The sequence below is a fragment of the Corvus moneduloides genome, chromosome 1, assembly GCF_009650955.1.
Source record: "Corvus moneduloides isolate bCorMon1 chromosome 1, bCorMon1.pri, whole genome shotgun sequence".
NCBI lineage: Eukaryota > Metazoa > Chordata > Aves > Passeriformes > Corvidae > Corvus > Corvus moneduloides.
In genome coordinates, this window is record NC_045476.1 from 61,308,747 (window position 1) to 61,331,909 (window position 23,163).

General features: G+C 39.3%; 1 protein-coding gene across 3 annotated transcripts in view; it reads right to left on the reverse strand.

Annotated features, from left to right (window-relative positions):
* Positions 1–23,163, reverse strand: part of LOC116445397 (probable acyl-CoA dehydrogenase 6) — an 87,303-nt gene that overhangs the window by 36,339 nt on the left and 27,801 nt on the right. Inside the window, exon 1 of one of the 3 annotated variants that reach the window (XM_032112010.1) lies at positions 20,751–20,781. The exons of the other annotated variants lie outside the window; for them this stretch is intronic. Within the exon in view, the coding sequence (XP_031967901.1) occupies positions 20,751–20,766 (16 nt within the window). The 5' untranslated portion in view covers positions 20,767–20,781. Of the gene's footprint in view, positions 1–20,750; positions 20,782–23,163 lie in introns of those variants that run through there. 3 annotated transcript variants of the gene reach the window in all.

Below are 23,163 nucleotides of genomic sequence, written 5' to 3' on the forward strand. Positions count from 1 at the left end.
CCCTCACCCCTCACACACACAATAAGGGGCAGATGACCCTCTTTTGTTTTCACTTGCTGACCTCAAACACTGAGTACACCGCTCTACTGACCTGCTCTGAAGTTTTCAAAAAACACCATTAAATAAAAGTCAAAACACCACAGTGCGTATGAACATGGGGCTTTGCATGCTATCATCTGTTTCCTAAACCCACAGGAACTATCTTTGTGCATCCTTTCCCTGCTGAAAGGAAAACGCAGTAGGAAAGACAAAGCATAAAATTTGGTTTGCAAAGAACACTTCTCCTTAGGTCATACTGAATAGTCTAGACTGTCAGAATTAAAAAATGGCTACTTTTCCAAACTTTTGCTTGAAAAGAATGTTTCTTAAAAATATACGCAATCTTAAAGTTCCTACTGTGAGCTTAAGCAGTACAATGAAACAATAACAATATGGAAATGTGTTTAACATAACAATCTAATTTTCTTGCCTTTACACAGCCCCCATCAGCAAATGAATGCTCTGAGGAGCAGTTAGGAAAGCATGTGCAGGTAAAGACAGGACTGTTTAAAGATATCTGGCATGAGAGAGATTTTGCTAATTTTGTATGGATCTATAGCAGAATTATAAAAGATAACCTCAGGTTTGGCACCTCACAAATACTTTTCATTAGATTTTATTTTTTTTTAAATCAGTCAATACTTTTATTGCCAAACTACTGTTATTACTGATTTTATCTTTAGTTTTGTCTACAAGGCAGTTATATTCCCATCTTTCACTTAAATTTCACAGATCAAAACCTTAGTTTCTAGATTTACCCGAAGTAACTTCCCAGGAGGAATGTTATGCACAAAACTGACCCAAAGAAGGGCTACTTTATCCAAGTATACAGCTTACAGACATTCTTTGTCCATACCACAGTCCATTGTATATTACCACATAACAGACTCTTATTGCTCTCATTTGAGATTAATTACTAAGCAGTACATTTTAAAAACAAAGTGCTGCAAAAGGCCAACTTTTAAAGGAATGACAATGAAAGGATTTCTGACCAAAGGACAGAATGAAGCTTTGGGAGCTGGGGGTGGAGAGGGAAGTCCTGCCAGGCAAAGAGATGATAAAATCCAAAGATTTTATGATCTGGGGATAGAAAATGCAAGAGACAACCACAGATGCAGGCAGGAAGGGCAGAAGCAAATGGAAAAACATTAATCAGACCACACCTAAGCTTTCATCAGTTCTGTTCCAGGAGCCAAGAAGCTAAATTTTCATGGAGAAATGTGAGTGATTTGATGGACAGTGATAGAGAATGTCTTTTTGAGCCCTGAATACTTGATCAAGGTGGCGATTGACTTGTCAGTGCAGTCTGTGATGTTATTTCCCCAGTAATTTGGGTAACCTAGGGCATGGCGAAGCACAGTTGTGTCCCATCTCTTTGGAGAATTGGGCCTCCACACCGAGCCAGGCTGCCAGGGGTGTCACACACAGCAATAGCTGGCAGTGCTGGCTACAAGCACCAAAGCAACTTCCTTTTTCCCTCAGCTCCTGGTGGCAGCCTGGTGTTCACAGCCCCACTGCTGGAACTCCGGCCAGATATTTTGGGGCTGGTCCAAGCGCATTCTCCTGCATGACGTGGGATTCAGCTCTTAATCGGAGACAAAACCACCAGGCCATTCTTTTTTCTATCTGTTTCAGTGATGAGGGTGAATGTTTTACGGACTTAATGTTTAATTTTTATTTGGAGTAGGACTTACTCTTTTTGGAATAACACTTATTTACGAAAAAGGGAATATGCTGGTGGTAGTAGGTTTGTATTCGCCAGTCTCATCAATGAAAAAAACTTCTTGGAAATACCTGTACCATGATATTATGCTAATAGGTCAATTAAACTTTAATTCAGAAGAGCAAACACCATGCCTAACAGAGGAGTGAACACTTTGGTGAACTTTTTGGTGAAAAATCCATAATGGAAGAAACCAAATAAATTCTAGATTTGAGTGCTTTACAAAACAAACAACCAACCAACCCCTCTGCCCGCCCCCAAAAAAACCCCCAAAAAACCCCCCACATCAAGAATAACAAACTATATTTAAATATTCACATTTCTGGGGTAAATATTTCATTTTACTTTAAAATGAGATGAGGGACCTTCAGAGAATTGCTTGGCTACATTACCATTTTTAATTTGCAAGAAATTTAAAAGAACAAAACACGAACTAGATTAAACTAGGCAGAAAGTCTAATGAACTATTGCTTTTATAATTGAAAACAGGTAGAAAAAGGCAACTCAGTTATATTCAAATTATTTCTGTTTTGATGATAATAGCACAACTTTCAGCTATTAAATGGCCTAATACAATATCTTATCCATTGTCTTATTTCAGATTCTTTTACAAAGCAATTAAAACATAAGGCCCAGAGCAGAGAGCACAGGAACATACAATAAATAAAGATTCTGCACTGCAGCCCATGGGCAGGACCCAAGGTGCAGGAAAGAAAAAGTGTGAGGAGGGAAGAATAGCAGAGAGGATGTGCTATGGACTGGCTACAACCTCCCCTCCCCATCCTGCCGTGCCACTTGGGGTGGGGAGTGAGGTAGATGACTCAGGAATGAAGAACTGAAGCTGAACTTGGGAATAAGGGGAAGAGGATGGTGGAACATCTTGTTTTAATTTGCCTTTGCTTCCCACTACACAAATCTACTTTAATTGGCAGGAAATTAAAATAATTTTCCCCCAGCCAAGTCTGCTTTTTACCATGACAGTAAATGGTGACCAGTCTCCCTGACTTTTCTCGACAGCCAGGCCTTGGTACTGTATTTTCTTCCCTGTTCTGTTGAAGAGGGGGAGTGAGCTAGCAGCTGGCCAAGGTGAACCCACCACACCATAGTCAGTATATTAACCTATTCCTTTAAATTGGCTCTTTGCTTTTCTACTAATCACCACCATCGCATTATTTTAACACTCCCACTCTGCAAAAGCTCCTTATTTTATATAGATCAGCAATTTTTTACATGTAATGTCTGTGACCCTGGCAGTGGAATAGGAATCCAAAAGAACACAGTAAATCTTAAAAAAACATTCTTCTTAAAAGATGCAAAAAGATGTACATTCTATTAGATTTGATAATTTAGGGTATCAGGACTTTTATATATGAATATGGGGCACACAGCACAGATGATGCCCAAAACTACAAATAAAAGAGCAAGACATGATCTCCAGTTGCAACATGTCAAAATAGAAACACTGCTGAGGAGATCAATTGGAAAAACAAAGGCAGAGAAAGTCTATGAAAAAGGACTCATAAAGGCAAATGAGAAGCTGAAGTCTTTCATATAATCATTTCACTTTTGTGAAGACCAGAGCATTTCTTGCCACTTGTTCAGGATCCCTGTTCAAATATGACTCTGTTCAATGATGAGACAGGCTTGAAGTCTCTAGTCAAAAATTTGTAAGAGTTTACAAGTGTCTCTCTGTGGAATTTGTTCCTGAATCCCTTCTAGTAGCTGTCAGTGGGAATGACAACATCTGTGGTGAAAGGGGTCTGTAAGTAAGTGAAAGCAAGGTGAAACAGGTGGTCCTCAATGTTTTAAGAATGTAAGTGAGCCTGGAAAATGGAATGGTGATAACACAATACAGCCATATCCAGAACTCCATTTTAAATGCATATATAATTTGTTTGTTTACATGGTTTCCAAAGTTTCAATAAAGTGAAAGTGAAATAAAGTAAATCTACACCTAAGAAAATCACTCAGTATTATTTCTACTATTGGCACCTAACTCAGTGCAAGAAAAAAACAAATATGTGCTCTCACTTCTAGTGACTAGAAAGACAAATAAAGCATGAATCAAGTCCCATTTTGTAGATAGGTCTGAGAGACTCCTATATTTGACACTACGAAGACAGAGCTAAATGCCAGTTTTCACCACAGCCTACAATTTTAAATCAACAGTAGTAAAATTTAAGTGTTCAAACCTTATTCACCTGTCATAAATACGGTTCAAGAATTTCAGCTCCAGAGAACTGCAAAGAGCCTTGAAGCTACATAGCTGCAAATGTCATCAGGTAGGACAGTACAGAAATCCGTATCATAATTCCTTTCCTCTGCTTTATATAGAAGGAATTTAAAGAATCACCATGGGTGTACTCTTGTGTCTTCTGCAATTTCCCATAACCCATTCTGAAAAGCTGAGACTAATGAAGTTCAGAAAACACCTCCTGCCTTCTTGGTTATTTGCTTCTGGCTGGGTGTAGAGGAAAAAACCTCTCATTTAGTGTAATAGAAACACTGCGAGTGCACTTTACTCTTGTTGCGATTAAGACATATGCATTTTTTGGCTATTCCTCCCCTCCCCCAATCAATTTACAAAAAACGACAAACCAAAAAAACCAACCAAGAACAAAAACTCTTGACACAAACCAACCCTTGTACCAGATGCAAAGTTCCTTATAACAGATTACCATAGTCAGATAGACCAAACTCTATCATTTGAATGAAAGTTTGTCCCAAACCAGGAAAATTTATGGTGTTTCAAGATTTTGTTTGGTTGATCCTAGAAAGACTGCAGTCACATTCAGTACTTGCTCTCTCACAGATACTACTTCAACCAAAATTTCCAAGACAGATAAGGACTTACTCTGCTAACCAAACTTTAACTATTACTCTTTTGATCCAGTAACCCTTGCAAAGGAAAAATATGGATTGGCTTCTCATTACTTTTCAAACACTCATGGTTAGCAGACCAAGTACAATCCCAAGAGCAATTAACAATGCAAAATACGTGTTTCTACAATACTCCTATCTTCTGTATTCTCTATTCTGTTCCCTCTTGCTACAGAAGTCATCACAGTTGTCACCACAGAAACTAAATTTACTGAGATGACTAAGGTGGTTGGGTCTGTCTAGCACTGTTTTAGGTTAAGACAGAGCCACACTGTAAAAATAAAGGAGAAACTTCTCCCCCAGTGTAAGGATAAAAACCCTTCTATAACACCACCACAAAATACCACAGAGGAACTTGGCAGTGCCTACCATTGAGCAGATAAATACTGCCGCTAAGCAGATAAATGCACCACACAGACCTGGCCCCAGCTAGGGGCAGCATGGACACGTTTGAAAAGGGTTCAAAGCTGTATAAGACACTTTTAAAAGCCAGAGCAGTATATTCTAAATCACTAAGTTGTCAACAGCTGAACTTGCTACCCTCTGCTTTCTAAATCATCCCTCACAAATTTGTAAGTTTTCTTAATTTTCTACGTGGTTATGCAGTATATCCCCAGTGACATTGAGTCACCAGTCACATCGGCATAAAACTTCCAACCCAGAAGGTTATCAGAGCTCTTAAAAACAATGTAACGCAACCCCCCCAAATTGTGTACAAACAATGTTATGGGGAAGGAAAAGCTAAGTTGCCTGGTACAATAGAATAAAATGTGCATATGGCAACATAAGACACATTAACAATGTAAGAGATGCAGTAGCCAAAACACAAAAGAGGAAAAAGAAGATCCAAAGTGCACAGAGCCCCAGGCACCAGCTATCGCATCAGCTCCAAGTCAGAGAAAAACTTTAAGCAATCCCTGATCACAGACTCCTCAGTCATCTTCTGCCTGGAGTTTTAAATGGAGTTTATTTTTCCCTACTCAGGTCCGATCCAACATCTATTCCAAAGAAACTAGAATTTACCTGAAGTAGTTAGACCACCCTACAATTTTTTCTTTGCAATTAAAGAGTACAGATCTCAATTATGGTACATTTGAAAATGTCAGTCAAACTAAATGCCGCAGCATAAAGAAAATGAAAAAAACCCCAAACACATAGAAAAATGAAGTCAAGAAGTATATGGGCTGAATATCACCCCTCCTGAGCTTCAGTGGCAAAGCCATGTTGCTTCTCATGGGACTTCTCTTTGGGCAAGCTCATAAACAAATCATAGAATGGGTTTCAAGGATATTTTTGCAACCTTGCCTGCTGCTTGAGATCAGTCAACCAGCAACAACTGCCAAGCTCCTCATGTGCATCGAACACACACATTGCTGCAAGCTCTTGCACATTTGCCTGCTCTAAACATGGCTTGTGGATGCTCAAGTAAATTCTCTGAGTCAGGCGTATCCAGCAGTGAGTGCTGCTTCTCTCCAGCTTGAAGGCAGCCACCCTTCTGACAATCAGGCCACCACTGCCTCAAATCCTTCAACAGCGTGCACGTCCACTGCAGTCCTACTGACACAACCATGAGTCAGCCCTCAGAGGCTCCAAAATCCGTCATCAGCATCTGTCAGCCCCACGTAAAATGCACTCTTCCTCCCAAGAAAATGTCTGCACAGATGCTCAGCTATCTTAAGCATGTTTGTTCATTTTGAACAGGTAATTAACCCCACACCTGTACAAGAATGAAGCAGGCACATCATCTATATGTGCTGCTGGTGCTCCTAGTCAGGACTCGTCCTCTCACGTGAACTACCACAAACTCCTACAAAAAGTTCACATTACTCTGCATCGCGGCAGATTTTCTTCCAGTAGGATCTTAAATGTGAATGCACAAATAGATATTATAAGGAATATACAGTAATATACAGACATTCAACCATCCATAGGTGAACAGGGAAAGAAAATGGGGATTGACTAATCAATGGATAACAGAGAGATATCCTAAATAACATTCCCCAGTTTAAGCACAACAGAGAGAAAAGATGAGTAACATGACTGAATACAAGTATGTTAGAAATTTCTAATAGCTGGATGAAAAGAAGTCACTGTACTCGGTTTTGTAACACTCTATGAGCAAAAAGCAGACTTAATGCTTTCATTTCTTTAAGGCATTTAATTTCTTTCATTTCTTTAAGGCATCAGGATATATAATCAATATTAAAAATATCATTCTGTTTCTTCTGCATTCCAATTAAAAAAAAATGAATCTGAGAAGCAATACTAAGTGATTTAAGGATTACAGAGGTATTACTTTTGCTACTTATTAAAATTTCTAGGCTAAGATTTAATACAAAGGCTAAATATTTATCAGCTGAAAGCTATGTTTCATTTTCTTCCCTACGAGATCTTTTATTCCAGTCCAAGCTTATTGGAAAAACAACAACACGAAAAACTTTAGACACTTAGCTCAACATGTCACACCAAAAGACATAAATTTTACTAGATCACATTTTCCAAAACTTGCAATCTCCTAATGGAATTACAAATTGAGAATTGACATTTTGGGCATGGGGTTAGAAACTTGAAAAATGCTAGTTTTCAATAACTGTAAAAAAAAAAAAAAAGGGATTTCAGCATGTGTGCAGTGAATAATGAAATAAACTTTGGACATGCTCTGGAGCTAGCCTGGCCAGCACAAGGGTTTTAGTTCAGTAGCACCAAACTTGGAACAGAAGTGCACTGCAGGAGGTTTCCACAGGAATTTCTGATCAGCTCAGACTTAAGACTAAATGAATTTCCACTGGCTGACTTCTTAAGCCCTTGAGATGTTGGGTCAGATACTGAGAAAAACATAACATGCCATCCTAAAATACCTGCTACATTGCAGGTCAACATATTCCCAGCACAGTCACACACAACAAATTATTAAAGAGACATCTATCACGTAATGCTGCAGCTAGAAGACCACCCCTGTCCTGTTAGGTAATTTCCTTGTTTATAAATTCTCTTCAGCTGGCACCATCTGCATCTCTATGCTGGCACAGCCTTCAGCATGGGCAGGGCTGGGACCACCAGTGCCACAGCTCCTTATCTCTGGCAGCTGCCAGCCACTCACTCTGCGGGACAGCCCATCATGCTGCTGGAGCATCTCCAGAGGTTTCAGTTCCCCAGTACAGCAGGAACCAAAGGAGAGCATCTTCTGTATTTGTGATTGTTAAGAAACGTGACTGGTTTTGAAACTGCTTTCAGATAGCAAAAGCGAAGCTATGAAAGAATATTTCTAGATCAGAGCAATGCATTGTGGTGAGCTCTTTGAGACAAAACTCAAATTTGCAGTTTTCCAGGAAAGGCAATGGGTTTGATCTCAAACCAGGAACAAAGTCAAATAAAAATGCAAAAATATGAGTATTTTTATAACATTAAATTGTATGTTTACAATTTTTTCAGCTGATTACTGATTACAATTACTTCTGTCAGGTGACCTTATTTTTTTTGAAAGACACACAAAGGAAATGTCAAAATAAAAACCAGTTCTGGGGTAAAAATGAAAGACTATTTGCAATGTCAGAACAATGCCTTTCCCCTTCATTTTCTCCAACAAAGACAGTATTTCAGTAAAACCAGTAAGTTTCCATGCTTTCTCTATTCTTGGTAATTTTCATGGAGAAAACATTTCATTGAAAACTTTTATTTGATTTAACGAGTGTGGATAAACATTTTAAATGCTATTCTAGAGCTGAAAATATCTGGCTCAGTTCTCATTTTTGGCTATGATTCTGTGTGCATCCTTGTCCTTAAGATTTGTCAGCCAGACCATATCATGAAATAAATAATCCCTCTCTGTTTGTAGAAGAGCTGACACAAAAGGATTCAAATCTGAACTGCAATCTCCAGTGTGAAATATGCTACACTGCAATTTTTATTTACACTGACATTGGAGGGTGTGCCTTGTATGTGGTACTGGCCAAAAATGAAATGTTTTTCAGTATAGTGCAAGCATACCACAAATCAAATTTCCCATTCCAGATTGTTTTCTTCAAAAGAACCTTCTACTCAAAGTATTATATTATTTCTATAAGCATTTAATCACCCAGTGTAGTCCACTCCAAGAAATTATTATTGACCAGAATTATCTGTTTCTTCTTACTGATTTGGTTTTAAAATCAGTAACATATCAGCTCTCAATCCCATGAAAAGCAGGTTGTTCCAAGGGGGAATAACAGCACCCTACGACAGACCAGATAAAATTTTAATACAGTTTACAATTAAAATCACATCAAACTGCCTAATACACAATTACCTGTGTGACACACTGAGGTCTGTAACATACCGAGAGAATAACCAAGTGCAAAATGGAACAATGACACGGCTAAAGGTATCTGTAGAAGACTGAGATAAGAAAAATAACAAAACATCCTCCCCACAACATCCCTGTCTGTCATCTTCCTCAACTCCCAATCCTACCTGAATTATAATTAATGATCCCAAGAATTCATGCCCCCAGTAGTATAACTACCCTTTTACTATACAGCTTAGCTGTAATTTTTTCCAACAGAAATAGAAAATAGATTTGGTCATAGTCTACAGTAAGGATGCATTTGCACCACTCACTATATAAACACTTGAGGTTAAAGTCAGACCTCCCACAGTTATGAATATTACCTCTGTTATTTACAGACCATTCAGGAATCCAAGCAGGGTTCACTACACATCTCAGTAATTTACTTTTTCATAAGTAGCTATACAACAAATTTTATCTCAAATTCTTGTTCTCAAAATATACCTCTAGAGTTACATAGCAATAAATGCGTTTTTCAGGGCAATAACATATTGAATATGCGGTCACATAGTAAATTTGTAAAGGAATTAAATTTCATTGCATTCTCCAAGTAATTCTGAAAGTCAAATTATATTAAATCAACACATGTATTGTTATGGGATGTCCCTAAAACTGAATTTAAAATATTTATATTTTAAAATAAAAGAAGCAAAACAACTTTTATTGAGGAAAAAAACCCCAAACCATTCTTCATAGAAATTCATAAATTATTCCTGGAGATATTTAAAAATAGTCTTAGAAGTATTGCCAAATACCTGAATTACTATCTTCATGGCTCAATAATCTAGCCAATAACACACCTTCCTTTCAAATTTAAAAAAACCCAAAACAAAACCAACCAAACAACAGCAAAAAAACCAATCAGGGAGTCTGAAGTCCTTCCACCTCCCAAGGACACAGACTGTCCAGAGTCATCATGCTTCCCCCATCTCTCCCACACATCCACATGTAGAGAGAAAGTGGGGGTGACAGGGGAGGGAAAAGTAGCCTTTTCATGCAGGAAAAAGCTCTTGTCAAAACTACGTATTATTACTAATTTTTAAGTTGGTCTTGTATAATGGACTTTCCATTAGATTCATTTAATTGCAAAGAATTTTTAAAGCATTTACAAGCATCCCTCAGATACCAGGTGTTTATTACATTGTTGTGTGCATTGTTTCTAAATGAGTAACTGAAACATCTGAAATAAAAAGTAAAATCCCATTCAATTTACTGGCAAGTAGTGTAAGACTCTCCAGACACAAACCACACAATTAGAAAATTATTTTAATATATTAAGGCTCTTTGTCATGTTTTTGAGTTACATAACTTTCCATCTCATAAGAGGCACTATTTTAGAAGGACACTCAATAGTCACAAACTATTTGCCTAATTTTCACATGTCTATCTATCACCACAGGCTTCTGTAGCCATGAGACCCCACTGGGCAGCAAAGGCCTGCAAGAAAGGGAACTGAAGAGGATTTTATTACAATAGGCACCTTTTATCACAGTTAGACATCTCACTGTGCAGCCACTCTAAGTAAGATTGCTGATGAATCCTTTGTTTGCCTGTGATCTCCTGGACATTTCTGTTCAGAGAGAGAAGTATTTTCCACCACCTCCTTGTTACTCTCAAACCACGTCTCCAAAGAGCCTGCTGATAAGCTTTCCAGTATTTCAGAGACACCGTAAAGAGGTGTTGGGCTAAATTTGTTTCCTCATTTATGGGCAGCACATGACACGGGAGGTGGCTGGGACTGCAGGGACACAGGGAGCCCATTGCTGCTGGACCCTTGGAGTTCATCTGCAGCTGAGGTGCTGTGGGCTTTCCACGTTGCACAGCTGGGGCAGCAGTGTGCAGGTGTCTGCCCTGGAATGGTTCTGGCTTAAAATGCATTTCCAAATCTTGTATCTCACAGTTATGTAAAAATCCAGCACCGTCAACATCTCTGAGTGCCCTTAGTCTGGTGGAGACACCAACCCCACACAGACTGCCTTTATAAACTGCCCAAGAGCCAGGTCAGCTGTTCAAAGGCGTGAAGCAGCTTTTTCATCAGCATTAGCATGGTCAATATCCAGAGCTAGATGCCGAAGAAACAAAGTGATATATAAGCATCTGTAATTAGTGACCCATTCTGAAGCTTCTGCAATGTCTCAGATGAAATTATAATAAATGTATTACGACTCATAAGCTTCATGATACTGAGCATACTGCACATCCTTTCAGCAGTGCATTATTATAGTCCTTTTCCTCCTTAAGAACTACAACTATTTGCTAACTCATTATGATTAACCCAGTGCATAGCATCACTCAGCATCAGGTAGTCCCAAACTGAGGGATTCTGGCAACAGTAAATTAACAGTGAGCAAAGCAGCAGAGACTGTAACTCCTTTTTCCCGACTACATCATTATATTGAACCATGAAGATTGAGAGAGCCCACACCAAAGACATCAGTTTATGCTCAAATCTCACCCTGTGTTTAAAATAGTTGAGGAAAGGAAAAATACATAGTGCATTGAATACTGAACACTCTAAATTAGCAGTAAGGTTTAAGACCATGCTATACATCATTGAAACAATGAAAACTTACATGAACAATTCCTCACTTGTAAAGCTGGAATTCTCTTTCCAAAAAAAACCCAACCCAACAAAAACAACAACAACAAACCTAAACCAAAAAAAAAAAGGGAGGGGGAAGTGAGATAAGTTTTTCTGTCTGGAAAAGATCACAGCATCTTCTAGGTTACAGCCTCATCACTTCAAGTCAGGTGACATAAACCAAGTCAAACATGAATTAATGTGTATCTTCTATCACAAAAAAACTCCAACGCAGAAACAAAAGAAAAAAAAGAGCTTATTTATTTTGCTCCCATTTCTGCAAACATGGTAATGACCAAGCTTCTGTTTTTCTTACACCACCATGTGTCAATAAAGAATTTTTTCCTGTTTGAAATCCTTCTCACATTGTGGCTAATGCTGTTTTCTAAATTTTGGAGTAGCATTGATAAAGTATGGACTGAGAGCAAGTAACAAAAGCAAGACATGAAAAATGCAGCAAATACAAATTCACCTAAATAGCATGCTAAAAGACAGACCTTAGCAATTACACTTTCAAACCAAACCATGTCACTATTCTCTTCATTTTAAGGAGGTTTACATGAAAGAATAGATAAATTTTCCTGTTGCACAGATTTTTCATATGTGTTAGAAACATTGCTATGGAAAGAAACAAAAAAAACCCGCAAAAGGAACCCCAACCTTTTACCATTTTAGGGAAATTGCTGTTTGGAAGCTCTGCTGCTGGAGACTGAGGTTACCCACGCTAATGTTTTACCACTGGAAAAAGTCTTCCACTTGCAATTTAATTGCAATTCACTCTTTGAGATTTGGCTTGCTCCTGACTTTGTGTTGGAGTGGTTAATCTTGCCCTGAAGTTGAAAAGTTGTGTGCAGCCTGTCAGTTTCCAGAAAACTTTAGGCTAAAACTTTAAGCAAAAGAGAAGAACTACCAAGTTTTACTGTATTGGAATGAAGAGATATAAGAAACTGGTTACATCTTTGAAGATGAATATGCTTGAGTAATCAAACAACAAACTTTGATATGATTTTTGTTTGTTTTCCATCTCTCAGTGTATCCTTCCATGCTGACTTTCCAGAGCTAAGATGCGTCTTCAGACAAATCCTGTTCTCTGATTTGTGTTTTCCATTCTAACCTGGGGTGAAACTGCTCCCTAACTTCTTCCTCAATGAAAGGTCTTTATCATACCAATGAAATCAGCTTTGGGCAGTGCTTCACTCAGTCCTATTCCTTATGCTAATGAAGATTTATCTTCTTTTTCCCACATTCAGGATGTTTTTGGAATGTCTTAGCAAGATGAATGGGCATTACTGATCTGATTGTTTTGTTGATTACAAACACAGAGAAGATGGAAAAATCCAAACCAAATTCATACAGATTTTACAGCTCGATCAGGAGACCTCTCTGTTTAGCCTGCCAGCAATGGATAATGTGCTGCAACAAGGTTATATAAAAACTAATCATATTGGAATTCAATTATCCTTAATGTTTCCCTGTTGACTCACTGTATTTTTTTTTTAATCTGACCTCTAGCTAAGTTTCTCAACTGCCGTCAACAACAGCCACAAGTGCTGTGCTCTGCCAATTGCTAAGCAAAAAACCCTGAGCTCTCCACACTGCCTTGCTGCCTCCCCATTTCCTGATGGTCAGATTTCACTTAGAGATACAAGGTATTACCTGCCATCAGGTCTTTCCCACTAAGGAAGAGGAATGCCAAACAGTTGTACCTCTTATCCTTCATTTACCCATTCATCTACCTTCATTTTCTTATCTCTTGCACAAACACAGAAGCATTTTATATGTCTTTAAAATAAATGGCCAGTGAGGCAATAAGCCTTGGTATTATACTATGAACTTTCTGTTAAAATGCCCTACTACTCACTGAAAAGATGAAAATTTTTTCCCCTTAATGATGACAGCAGGATTTACAGAACCGGTAAAAGGCACAGAGGAGGATCGTGTGGAAGGACAAAGTAATTTAGAAACAGTGCACTGCCTGCAACTTACTATTGTGATGTTTCTAGTCTCTATGACAAAGTAGATGCTGCAAGATAACTAACACAAGTATAACGAGCAAGTCTCTTGATATGCAAGTTATGGGATTTTGCCACAGTCTGGAAGAAGCCAAAGGAGAAAAAAAAGAAACCCTGAAGCTGAGAATAGTATAATTAACAAGGAACACAATAGAGGAGCAATTTCAGGGAAGTGCATGGAAAGGAAGGCAGACAGCTGGGGAGAGTGATGCTCACCTTTGCAAAAAACAAAGGAGAAGGAAGTTTAAGAATGAAAGTATTTTATTTTTAAACCTAATTCAATGAAGCAAGGAGTGGAAGGAAATATGAATCTTCACAACCAACTTGGTATGTGCTTTATCTGGAGATTCCTCCTGGAAAAAGCAAACAGTAAGAAAAAGCTTCTTCAGAGGCAGGTAGAGACCTGGAGAAACAGCCCAGCTCTGCTGCTTAGAGGAACTCAGCTTTAACAGACTAAGATTTTTTTATTGCCATCCCATAATCTTGTCTGGTGTAAGAGTGGCCTCCACAGAAATGGGCATGTACAGGACAAACCTAACAACAGGGTAGGGGGCTCACAGTTCTACAGAGGCTGCAGCCCCAAATGCAGGTTTGGGACTTTTACCAGCTGGGACTCTCATTTTCCTTAACCCACTGTGAGGACTGGTTTGAAGGTAACAGACTATCCCTAAGTATGAACCACTGCCCCATTTGCAAGCAGAAACCAGCAGGACAAGAATGCTTGACTCCTGGAGCAGCCATGGCCGTCACACTGTGGTTCTGCCAGCAGCTCTGCTGTTATTCCTGCCTAAGCATAATTTGTCTCTGCCTGTTTCTTTCCCTATCCCTCAGCCACACAATCACAACTGCCTGGATCAACAGAGGAGCTGTGAAATAACCAGTACTAAAAAGTGGCAGATTGTTTTAAATTATACTGCAGTGTACTTCACTGGTTATGCTATCTCCCTGCACAACACAGTGGGCCCCCCCTTTTAATTATTAGAAGGATACTTTTTAAAATCAATTTGTAAAATTTACACCAGCTCTTTAAGAACCGTTGTAGCAAGAAAGCATGCTTCCACTTTAAATCTCCCTGTTTTCTAATTCTAATGGCCACTCTACACGCTCTTTAATGAGCGTCACCAATCCCAACAGAACTGTCTGAATAATGCAAAGCCAAACTAGATGTATATGAAAAACCTCCTGTCCCATACCCAAACTCTATATAGAAGTTTCAGATTTGTCTGTTTAATACTCTGTCTGGGTCTTTTACATGACAGATAGCAAAAGACATGAACAAAATCACACCCATTTCGGTGCTTTGTTCCCCAAAATTTGCTTTAGAAGTCTTTCCATGGCATGCACTCTCTAACTTCAATGTGATTTAACAAGCTGTCTAGACTGAAGACTGATGTTCTTCTTACTTACCTTTTCTGTTTACAGTTGAGAATATTTTCTCATTAGCTTCAGGACATATGATTGAACATTTTTCACTACTTTCAATGATGACATAAGCCAGGTTTCTTTTACACAGAAACAGAGCAAGACTTTTTTATAAAATAAATATGTATGTGATTGAAATAAATATGTACGCGATTGAAATGTATATAGCAAATAATTTGCAGTCAGAGATGGTCTTTATGCCTGGTTTCTAATAGACAACAAACTTAGAAATGTGCTTGAAATTGTTTAATAAACACTTTTTCTGAACAAATTTACAGAGTTTCTGAAGACAAACTGCCTATTAGCAATACCAACATGATTTTTTTTTCATTATTCATACTCTCCCACTGTTCACTGAAAAGAGACTTATTTTTATCTGTCTTATTTATAAAGATGCTCTTAATGGTATTTAAAGACTTGAGGACATGAGAAACAAAGCCAAGAACCTCTACAGAAGGTCCCAGAAGACTGAGTCCCAGCTGCGTATCTTCTCCATTAATACAACTGGTATGTCTTCACCAGTAAGGTTTCCAACTTTCGGTGAAAAGCGATAATCTCAGCATTTCATTTGCTGGCAGTTTTTCAGCCTATATTTCTCATTTTCTTCCACTGTCCTAAACAGGTCCCCATTTCCTTGTTTAGGCCAGACGCTTATATTATAATCACACTACTCTGATCACTCCATAGCTCAACTAAAGAGCTCTTAAATTGTTCCTACAAATCAATCCCCTGAGCTTTCGTAATTTCTTCCTTGACCTCATTAGTTTTCCAAAAACTTTCAGGCCAAGACATGCCCATCTAATAGCTTCCATTCCAAATCTGTCCTCAGTGTTAGTAAAATATGCAGTTAATTTAGTTTTTGTCCTAAGAGTTGTAGATGAAAATTCCCTGAAACACAGAAAAGATTGATTCCCTCTTTTTTGAGCTTTCACTGGTAATTACAGTGACGACCTCTGCAACAAACGTGATAAACAGATGCAGAAAGCAGCCTTGCAGCAAAGAGAAAAAAGAAAACAACTTTTTAAATAAAGAATGGGATCAAATTCTGCTCAAACATAAAGGATAAACATTCTGACAGCAGAACATGGTTCAATGCTACTTACTGAACTTAGGTCTTTTACTGGCAGAAGCAGTCTGGCACCACAGCAGAGTTATTTCAACATTCAAGCATGAAGACCTCTCAAAAATGTCTCTCTAGCTGATGAACAGATGGTTAAAAAAAAAAATTCAAGATCACAGACCAAATTAAACTAGATAAAATATGTTACTTGTCTCTAGCAGCATATAAAATGGTAATTTTTCAGTATTTTGTATTTGGGAAAAAGAAAAGAATCATAGGAAACTAAGGTGAATTAAAAAAATTAAAAACAGATCTAAGTTTATTTTTTTTATTATCGCCACTAGACACAGCATGTGCCAGGAAAAGGGTTCTGTTGTTTCTACAGTTTTAAACAAATTAACCACAGCCTTCCTAGCCAATAATGTATACTGCATTAACTACAGATAGCAGACTAAAAGACACCTTACTTAAGAATATCCTCAATTGCTACTTGGGGTTTGGAGCAACCAGTGCATGGAGATTTAATTTTACCCCAAGTAAAACCCTCATCTTACTGTCATCTATGAAGGGTTACAGAAACTGCAGTCACCCTTACTACTACAGACTCAAGTCATTCCGTCTGCAGCTCCTCATGAGTATTCTCGTGAAAATAGATACACTTCATCTCCTGTGTGTTTCAAGATACAGCACTGCTTTCTTCATTCCCTCCTGCAGTGGGAGGTTGGGAGACAAGCATGAAGGCAGGCACAGTTTTGATATCAGTGTGAAGAACAAACACTGAAAGTCACAGAGCATGACTGCGATTTACAGCAGCTGAGGGTGTCTGAAAATGCAGGGCACCTGCAGTAACTCATTTGGAAGACCTATTGCCACCGCATCAGGAACAGTTGTAAACACACAGAAATAAATCTCACTAGTACTTTCCCATCAGTTACTGTTGTACTGATTTAATCAGGCAGAAGCTGGGTTCATGCTGCCGTTTGAAGAAATGATGGACAGAAAAGTCTAATTCCCACTTTGGTGCATGACCAGACCCCACAGCTGCACGGTGGTTTCTCAGACAGCCTCTCTGTTTTGCCATCCACACCTCTTGCTGCCTGGCAGGGCTGCAGGTCTGTGGGAAAACAACTAGCTGGGCAGGATTTGCACAGCACATCGCAGCAATGCTTCCATGCCTGCAATTCCACTGCTAACAAGTCACATCCAGCCACTCAGCAAGATGCAAGACCAAAGTATCAGGTAAGAACCAAGGTACCAGCAGGAAAAATGGACAGCATTGTTTTGGAAAATGTAAAAAAAATAGAAGCATAATTTTACTTTTTATTCCTCTAAGAGTGAGATCTGAGCCTGTGTGTTTTTACTGAAGTAATGAAGAGACTCAGGTGTATGTTCCTTACAGCAACTTGAGAATGCTTAAGAAATGTTTACACAAAACCACAAGAGTTACGAAGCATGAGCAAGCTTCCTCACTTCAGTCAAATTGGCAAGTTTACAAATTTCAGTATGACACATTTATTGCAAACTTACAGTAATGTCCATATGCCCAGAAGCAGGAATGGAAAACTTAAAGAGTTTGTAATGCTTGACTGAAACTTCACTTGCTGATTAACAAATTACCATCTCCAACTAGCAGTATGTCTACTAGCCAAAAAAAGCACATTGAACCTCTGAGAAACAAGGTCTCCTGCACAGACTCCCACATCTGTAAATCCAGCCAGGAAAGAGCCTCAGAAAAAAGATGATGTTCCACAAGCAGTGCAATTATTTCACCCCTTAAAATTATGGCAAAATAAAAATGGTTCATTAATTTAAAGACTGGAAAATACATATGTCTGGATGACGCTCTTAGTCATATGGTTTAGTCTTAGGTAGTCCTGAGAGGAGCAGAGAGCTGAACTCTATGATACTTGTGGGTCCCTTCTGACTTGAGACATTCTGTGACTCTGTGATGTGTCACAACATGCACACACAAACACATATGTACCATAAGACACACATGTGGTGTGCACATATGTACACCAGCAACGTGCCCTGCCACTCTGACTCATGTTTCAGATGACATGACTGAGCAGCACTGCTTGGGGCTGACCTGGTTCTCCTTGTAGGACAAACACCAAGCACAACGTTGAGGCTGTTACCCCACTCCCGTTTTCCCAATGACAAAAGGGGCACAGCAAAAGCTGGAGAGATTTGCCTAAGCCTGCTCAGCCACACCTGAGATTTGGTCTTGATATAAAACTGCACCTAGCGTCTTCACATGAACGGATCTCCTACCATTCCTACATCTGCAGGTGTGGGTAATTAATAGTCAGGGAATTGGTCTAATTAGTTTCAAATTAAATCTTTAAAAAACTCACTAAGAATTACAGTGAGTAAGCCATGCTAATTAAATATTGAAGGAATAAGTGAAAATAAGCATCAGGAGAAGTGTCTCTGTGCCCCACTCCCAGTGCACAAAGGATTTAAGAGCGTTTACTAGAACTCATTAATTGGATCTATGAGCTTCTGTTTGACCCCTGATTTTTCTTTAACATATTAAGGCTGTGTAAAATATATATGAATACATTAATATGTAAAGCACAGCTAACTGAAAATGGATTTATAAAGATTTTCTTAGAAAAACCAAACCAGTGAAGGCTTTGATGAAACATCCAAAAGAAAAAAAAAATACACTCAACAACTGTAATGTACCATCTCAAAGCAATACAGAAACACTCTATTACCAACATGCAAAATATATAGTAAAAAAACACTCCTGCAAAAACAGTGCAGTAATTCTTCTCACAAAAATCTGAATATTTGCAACATTACAGTAGCCCCACAAGTGTAGAGTGATGAAAAATTAATCAGGTGGGTAACCTGACAACAAACAGAGAAACAGTGAGGATAAAAAAACCTCAGTGAAAGTGGAAAATGGAATGGAATTTTTTTCTATAAATATTTATGGCATCAGTGATGATCATTACTCTGCTTGGTGAACAAGCAAACAAAAAATAATTAGACTGTGGTATTTTTTGCCATCATGTAGAGGGAAATCCTTTTCGAGCTCCAGGTGCTCTGCTCCCCCTGTTCTGTGCTCAGGCTTTGCACCACCAGCTCCCCACTCCAGGCCCTCAGGCTGCAGCCAGGAAAAAGGCTGGCGTATATGGGATAGGCGGCTCCAAATGCAGCTGCTCCAGCTGGTGCTGAGGGAGCAGCTAAGACAGGTACTGGCCCAAGGGAGTAGACAGCTTCAACTCACACCACATTTCTTTTCTTGGTAGCACACATTCTTGTCTCTCTCCTCTTGCCCATTAAGGACTTTCTCAGACACTCAGGAACTGGTTATCATTGGGACCTCAAATTAATCTGGCTAAGCTTGATAATATCCAAAAGTATTAAAGGAAACTGAGCACTTAATGACATAAGAGATTTTTAGGAAACTGACTCAAACCACATCACGGTTTCATAAAAACAGCTTTCGGTGCCCCCCCTTGCTTCCAAAGACCACTGCTGCAGACCACGTAGCATTGGTTTTATTTCATCACAGGTATCCCTCTGCCCAAACTTTAAACACTCTTCTGTTCTGTTCTGGACAAGAAAAGGGGCATGGTGACACCTGCCCATCCCCTGGGTGACATATCCATGAGTGGCTCAGGGAGCTTCCCTTGGTTACACAGATGTTGCATTAGACATCTCCTGCCCTTTAATCTAGGGCTTACTAAAGTCAGTGAGGATGCTGCCTTTAAAATCACTGCACACAGTACTTGACACCTGTCTCATCATTCCCTTGCTCTGCCTTGCACTGGTGTAATCATTCTGGGAGACAGGGGAGGTCTGCAGCAGAGAAACACCTAGGACAGACTGACTGATCTGGTTACCTGGTTCCAGGCAGCTTGAAGGCTTTATTAGAAACCAACAAGGAAAGATGTCCTACGGAAGCAGAGGAAGCATATTTACCACATAATTTCCTTTCTCTCATTACAATCTCAGTTTTCAAAAAACTAAAATTGCAAATATGTCCCCAGTTCTCATTGGTGTGCAGTAGAGCCAAAACCCAATAACTAGCACTCAGGCCTTTCATTGCACAGAGGTTATTTAAAGAAATGTGATATTTGCCCCACAGCAGCTAAAAAGATACAGGCAAGCAGCAGGGACACTATATTCAATTATCCAAGTCTCAGCCAGCAGCCCGAGTGCTGAAAGTACTGTTGCAAGAGCCAGATCCATGTGGACATACGGTCTTAACAGAGTATCATCTTGAAAATAAGCTTGACTATAATCCCTCCAGTTTCGTCCTTTGCAGGTCTGTTATGACACACATCTCACACACAGAAAAGAAGAGCCATGTTTTGGTTGTGCTTTTTATTGATCAGCTTCACAAACATGAGTTCAAAGCCTATGTTGAACATGGATATTTTCATCTGGCCCTGTGCTTTAGAATGACTACATATCATTGAGCCATTTTTCATCCCAAATTACGCCCTGATTGGTTGCAATTTGTTACTTATGAGTAAAATTGCAGCTGACCATTAAAAATGCATTTGTGGCATTCTTCAGGTTCTCCAGAGTCAGCTGAAATAAAACCATCCCTGCTGAAATAAAACCTCCCCTGCCAAGTGATTTCACAGCCTGATGCCTGAACAGCAAGAACGTTTTCTAATATGTTTTTAAAACATCCCCCTTTTTTTCTGAAATTTACCAGTCTCACAAAAAAAAGCCCAAAGTACCTCGACTCACGAACATCACAGACAAGAGTGGGAAGGGCAGTTGAAAGCTGAGCAGGAATGCTGGGAGAAGGCAGAAGGTAAACACTTCTCCGCAAGGTTCATCTGTTGGGATCTTTCAAGTTTTGGACTACAGTAACTCCCTCAAGATTTTCTGAAAGCAAGCACAAAGCACATTGATCAGGAATCTCCTGTCTCCCACATTCATCACAGCTACCCAGACTCCCAAATTTAGGGTTCATTTTCCAGCTCTGCTACAGACTTTGCCATCCCTGCACTTCAGCAGACAGCTATGAAACCTCCTGGAAGCTGGCTCCCAGTGGGCACCCACCATCCACCTAGCATCATGGCCCTGGTTACACTGGCGGCCTCCAGATATAAGCAAAAAGAACTATGACCATGTGAGGGTTTTCATCTCACTGGAATAACCCTGTTAAGTGTAGCTCTTGGGGTAGGTTAGTTTTTTGGGGTTTTTTTCCTTTTAAAATAAGATGACATAATTAGAGATAAAAAGGAAACATGTAAGGGCTTGTGCAGCTCCAAAGCCAGGGATAATTGCAAAACACAAGTCTTACATCATCACTGTCTACTTTCACATTTGGCAACTTCAGCCACAAGACAAATCGGTGCCTATGTTATGTTTTGATTTTTCCTCTTATTTACCACCTAGTTTTCTTGTTTCTTTTTAAACAATACATCAACTAAATGACAATACTTTTCTTTGCAAGCTTTTGTTTACATTTGTATGTCCATTAAATTAACTATGTAGACTCATCGAATGGTTTGGCTTGACCTTTAAATGTCATCTAGTCCAACTCCTGCACTGAGCATGGACTCCTCCAACTAAATCAGACCTCTGTCTAACCTGACCTTGAATGTTTCCACAGATGGGACATCTACCACCTCTCTGAGTAACCTGTTCCAGAGCTTCAGCATCTTAAATGTGAAAAATGTTTTCCTTGCATGTAATCTGGATCTACCTCTGGATCTATCCTCTTTTAATTTAAAACTATTACTCCCTGCACTATCACTACAGGCCTTGCTAAAGAGCTTGTCCCCACCTTTCTTATAAGCTCCTTTCCCTCTGAACGACTGCAACGAGGTCTCTCTGGAGTCTTCTCCAGGCTGAACAACACCATCCCTCTCAGCCTTTGCTCATAGGAGAGGTGCTCTATCCCTCTAATCATCTTTATGACCCTCCTCTGGACTCACTTCAACAGGCTCACATCTTTCGTGTGCTGGGACCCCAGAGCTGGATGCAGCACTGCAGATGGTTTCTCACAAGGGCAAAGGAGAGGGGGACAATCCCCCTCCCTTGACCTGCTGGTCACACTGCTTTCTATGCAGCCCAGGATGCTTTTGGCTTTCTGGGTTACGAGTGCACATTTGCCAGGTCATGTCCAGCTTTTCATCCACCAGTATACCCAACGGCAGTGTTGTTCCCTGTAAGGCTGCTCTCATATTTTAAAGCTAGTGGATATTTGGGACTCAGACTTGGTATTGTTCCATTTCACCTTTTCTCAGCAAGCTCTGTTATGACCAGAAATTAATAATTTCAATTAAGTCCTTTACTATTATTCAGAAGAACTTACATTTAAATTCCTCTTTCCTCCCAAACTTACTTAGTACGCTTCAGTAACTACCTTTAAGGATACTCCCTTACAAGAAATTAAACTGCAAAGCTTTGTGATTATTTTTGAGTGTTGTCAGATTAAACTTCATATTAAATTAAAAGCTGTTTCATAATGTTAAAGTGAATGTTTTGTATAATAATCTGCCTTCTGATGGTAATTTTTTATAATTAATTCCACCTTTCCATGCAATCTTTTGTGTTCTAAAGTTTATTCTGTACTCCCACATGGAAAATTAGATCATTCAGCATGTGGAGGCATTTACAGAATACAGCTCACAACTACCCAATGAATAAATAAAATAGTGAAATGAAGGGAAAATTCTGTTAAAATATCTTTTTTTTTTTATTTTAAGCACTACCAGTGTCTTCATTCAAATGACAGGAAAGAAGATGATGGTAGCCAGTGTTAGAGATCACTACCCTTCACATGTGTGGCTTCATCTCTCATCAGGACATGGAAAGTTTCTGCTGAAGGTTTTTTCCATCTTTCATCAAAGACAAGCTAATTACAGTGCTCACTGGAGTGGTAGGAGAGGAAGCAGGTTCAACCCCCAGATCTACCAGCCATGTCCACATACCCACTCTCTATTCAGTTTCTCCTGACTAAATCCATCAGTGGAAGACTGTGCACACCACAAACACAGACCTATCCAAACCCAGGCAAAACATTTTAAAGCCATGCAGGGCAGCCCATCCACAAAACTCTGCATGAATCCCAGACAGCTTGAAACTATGACAGAAGACCTGATGCTCCCTCCTGACTGCCCATCATGCAGGCACAAG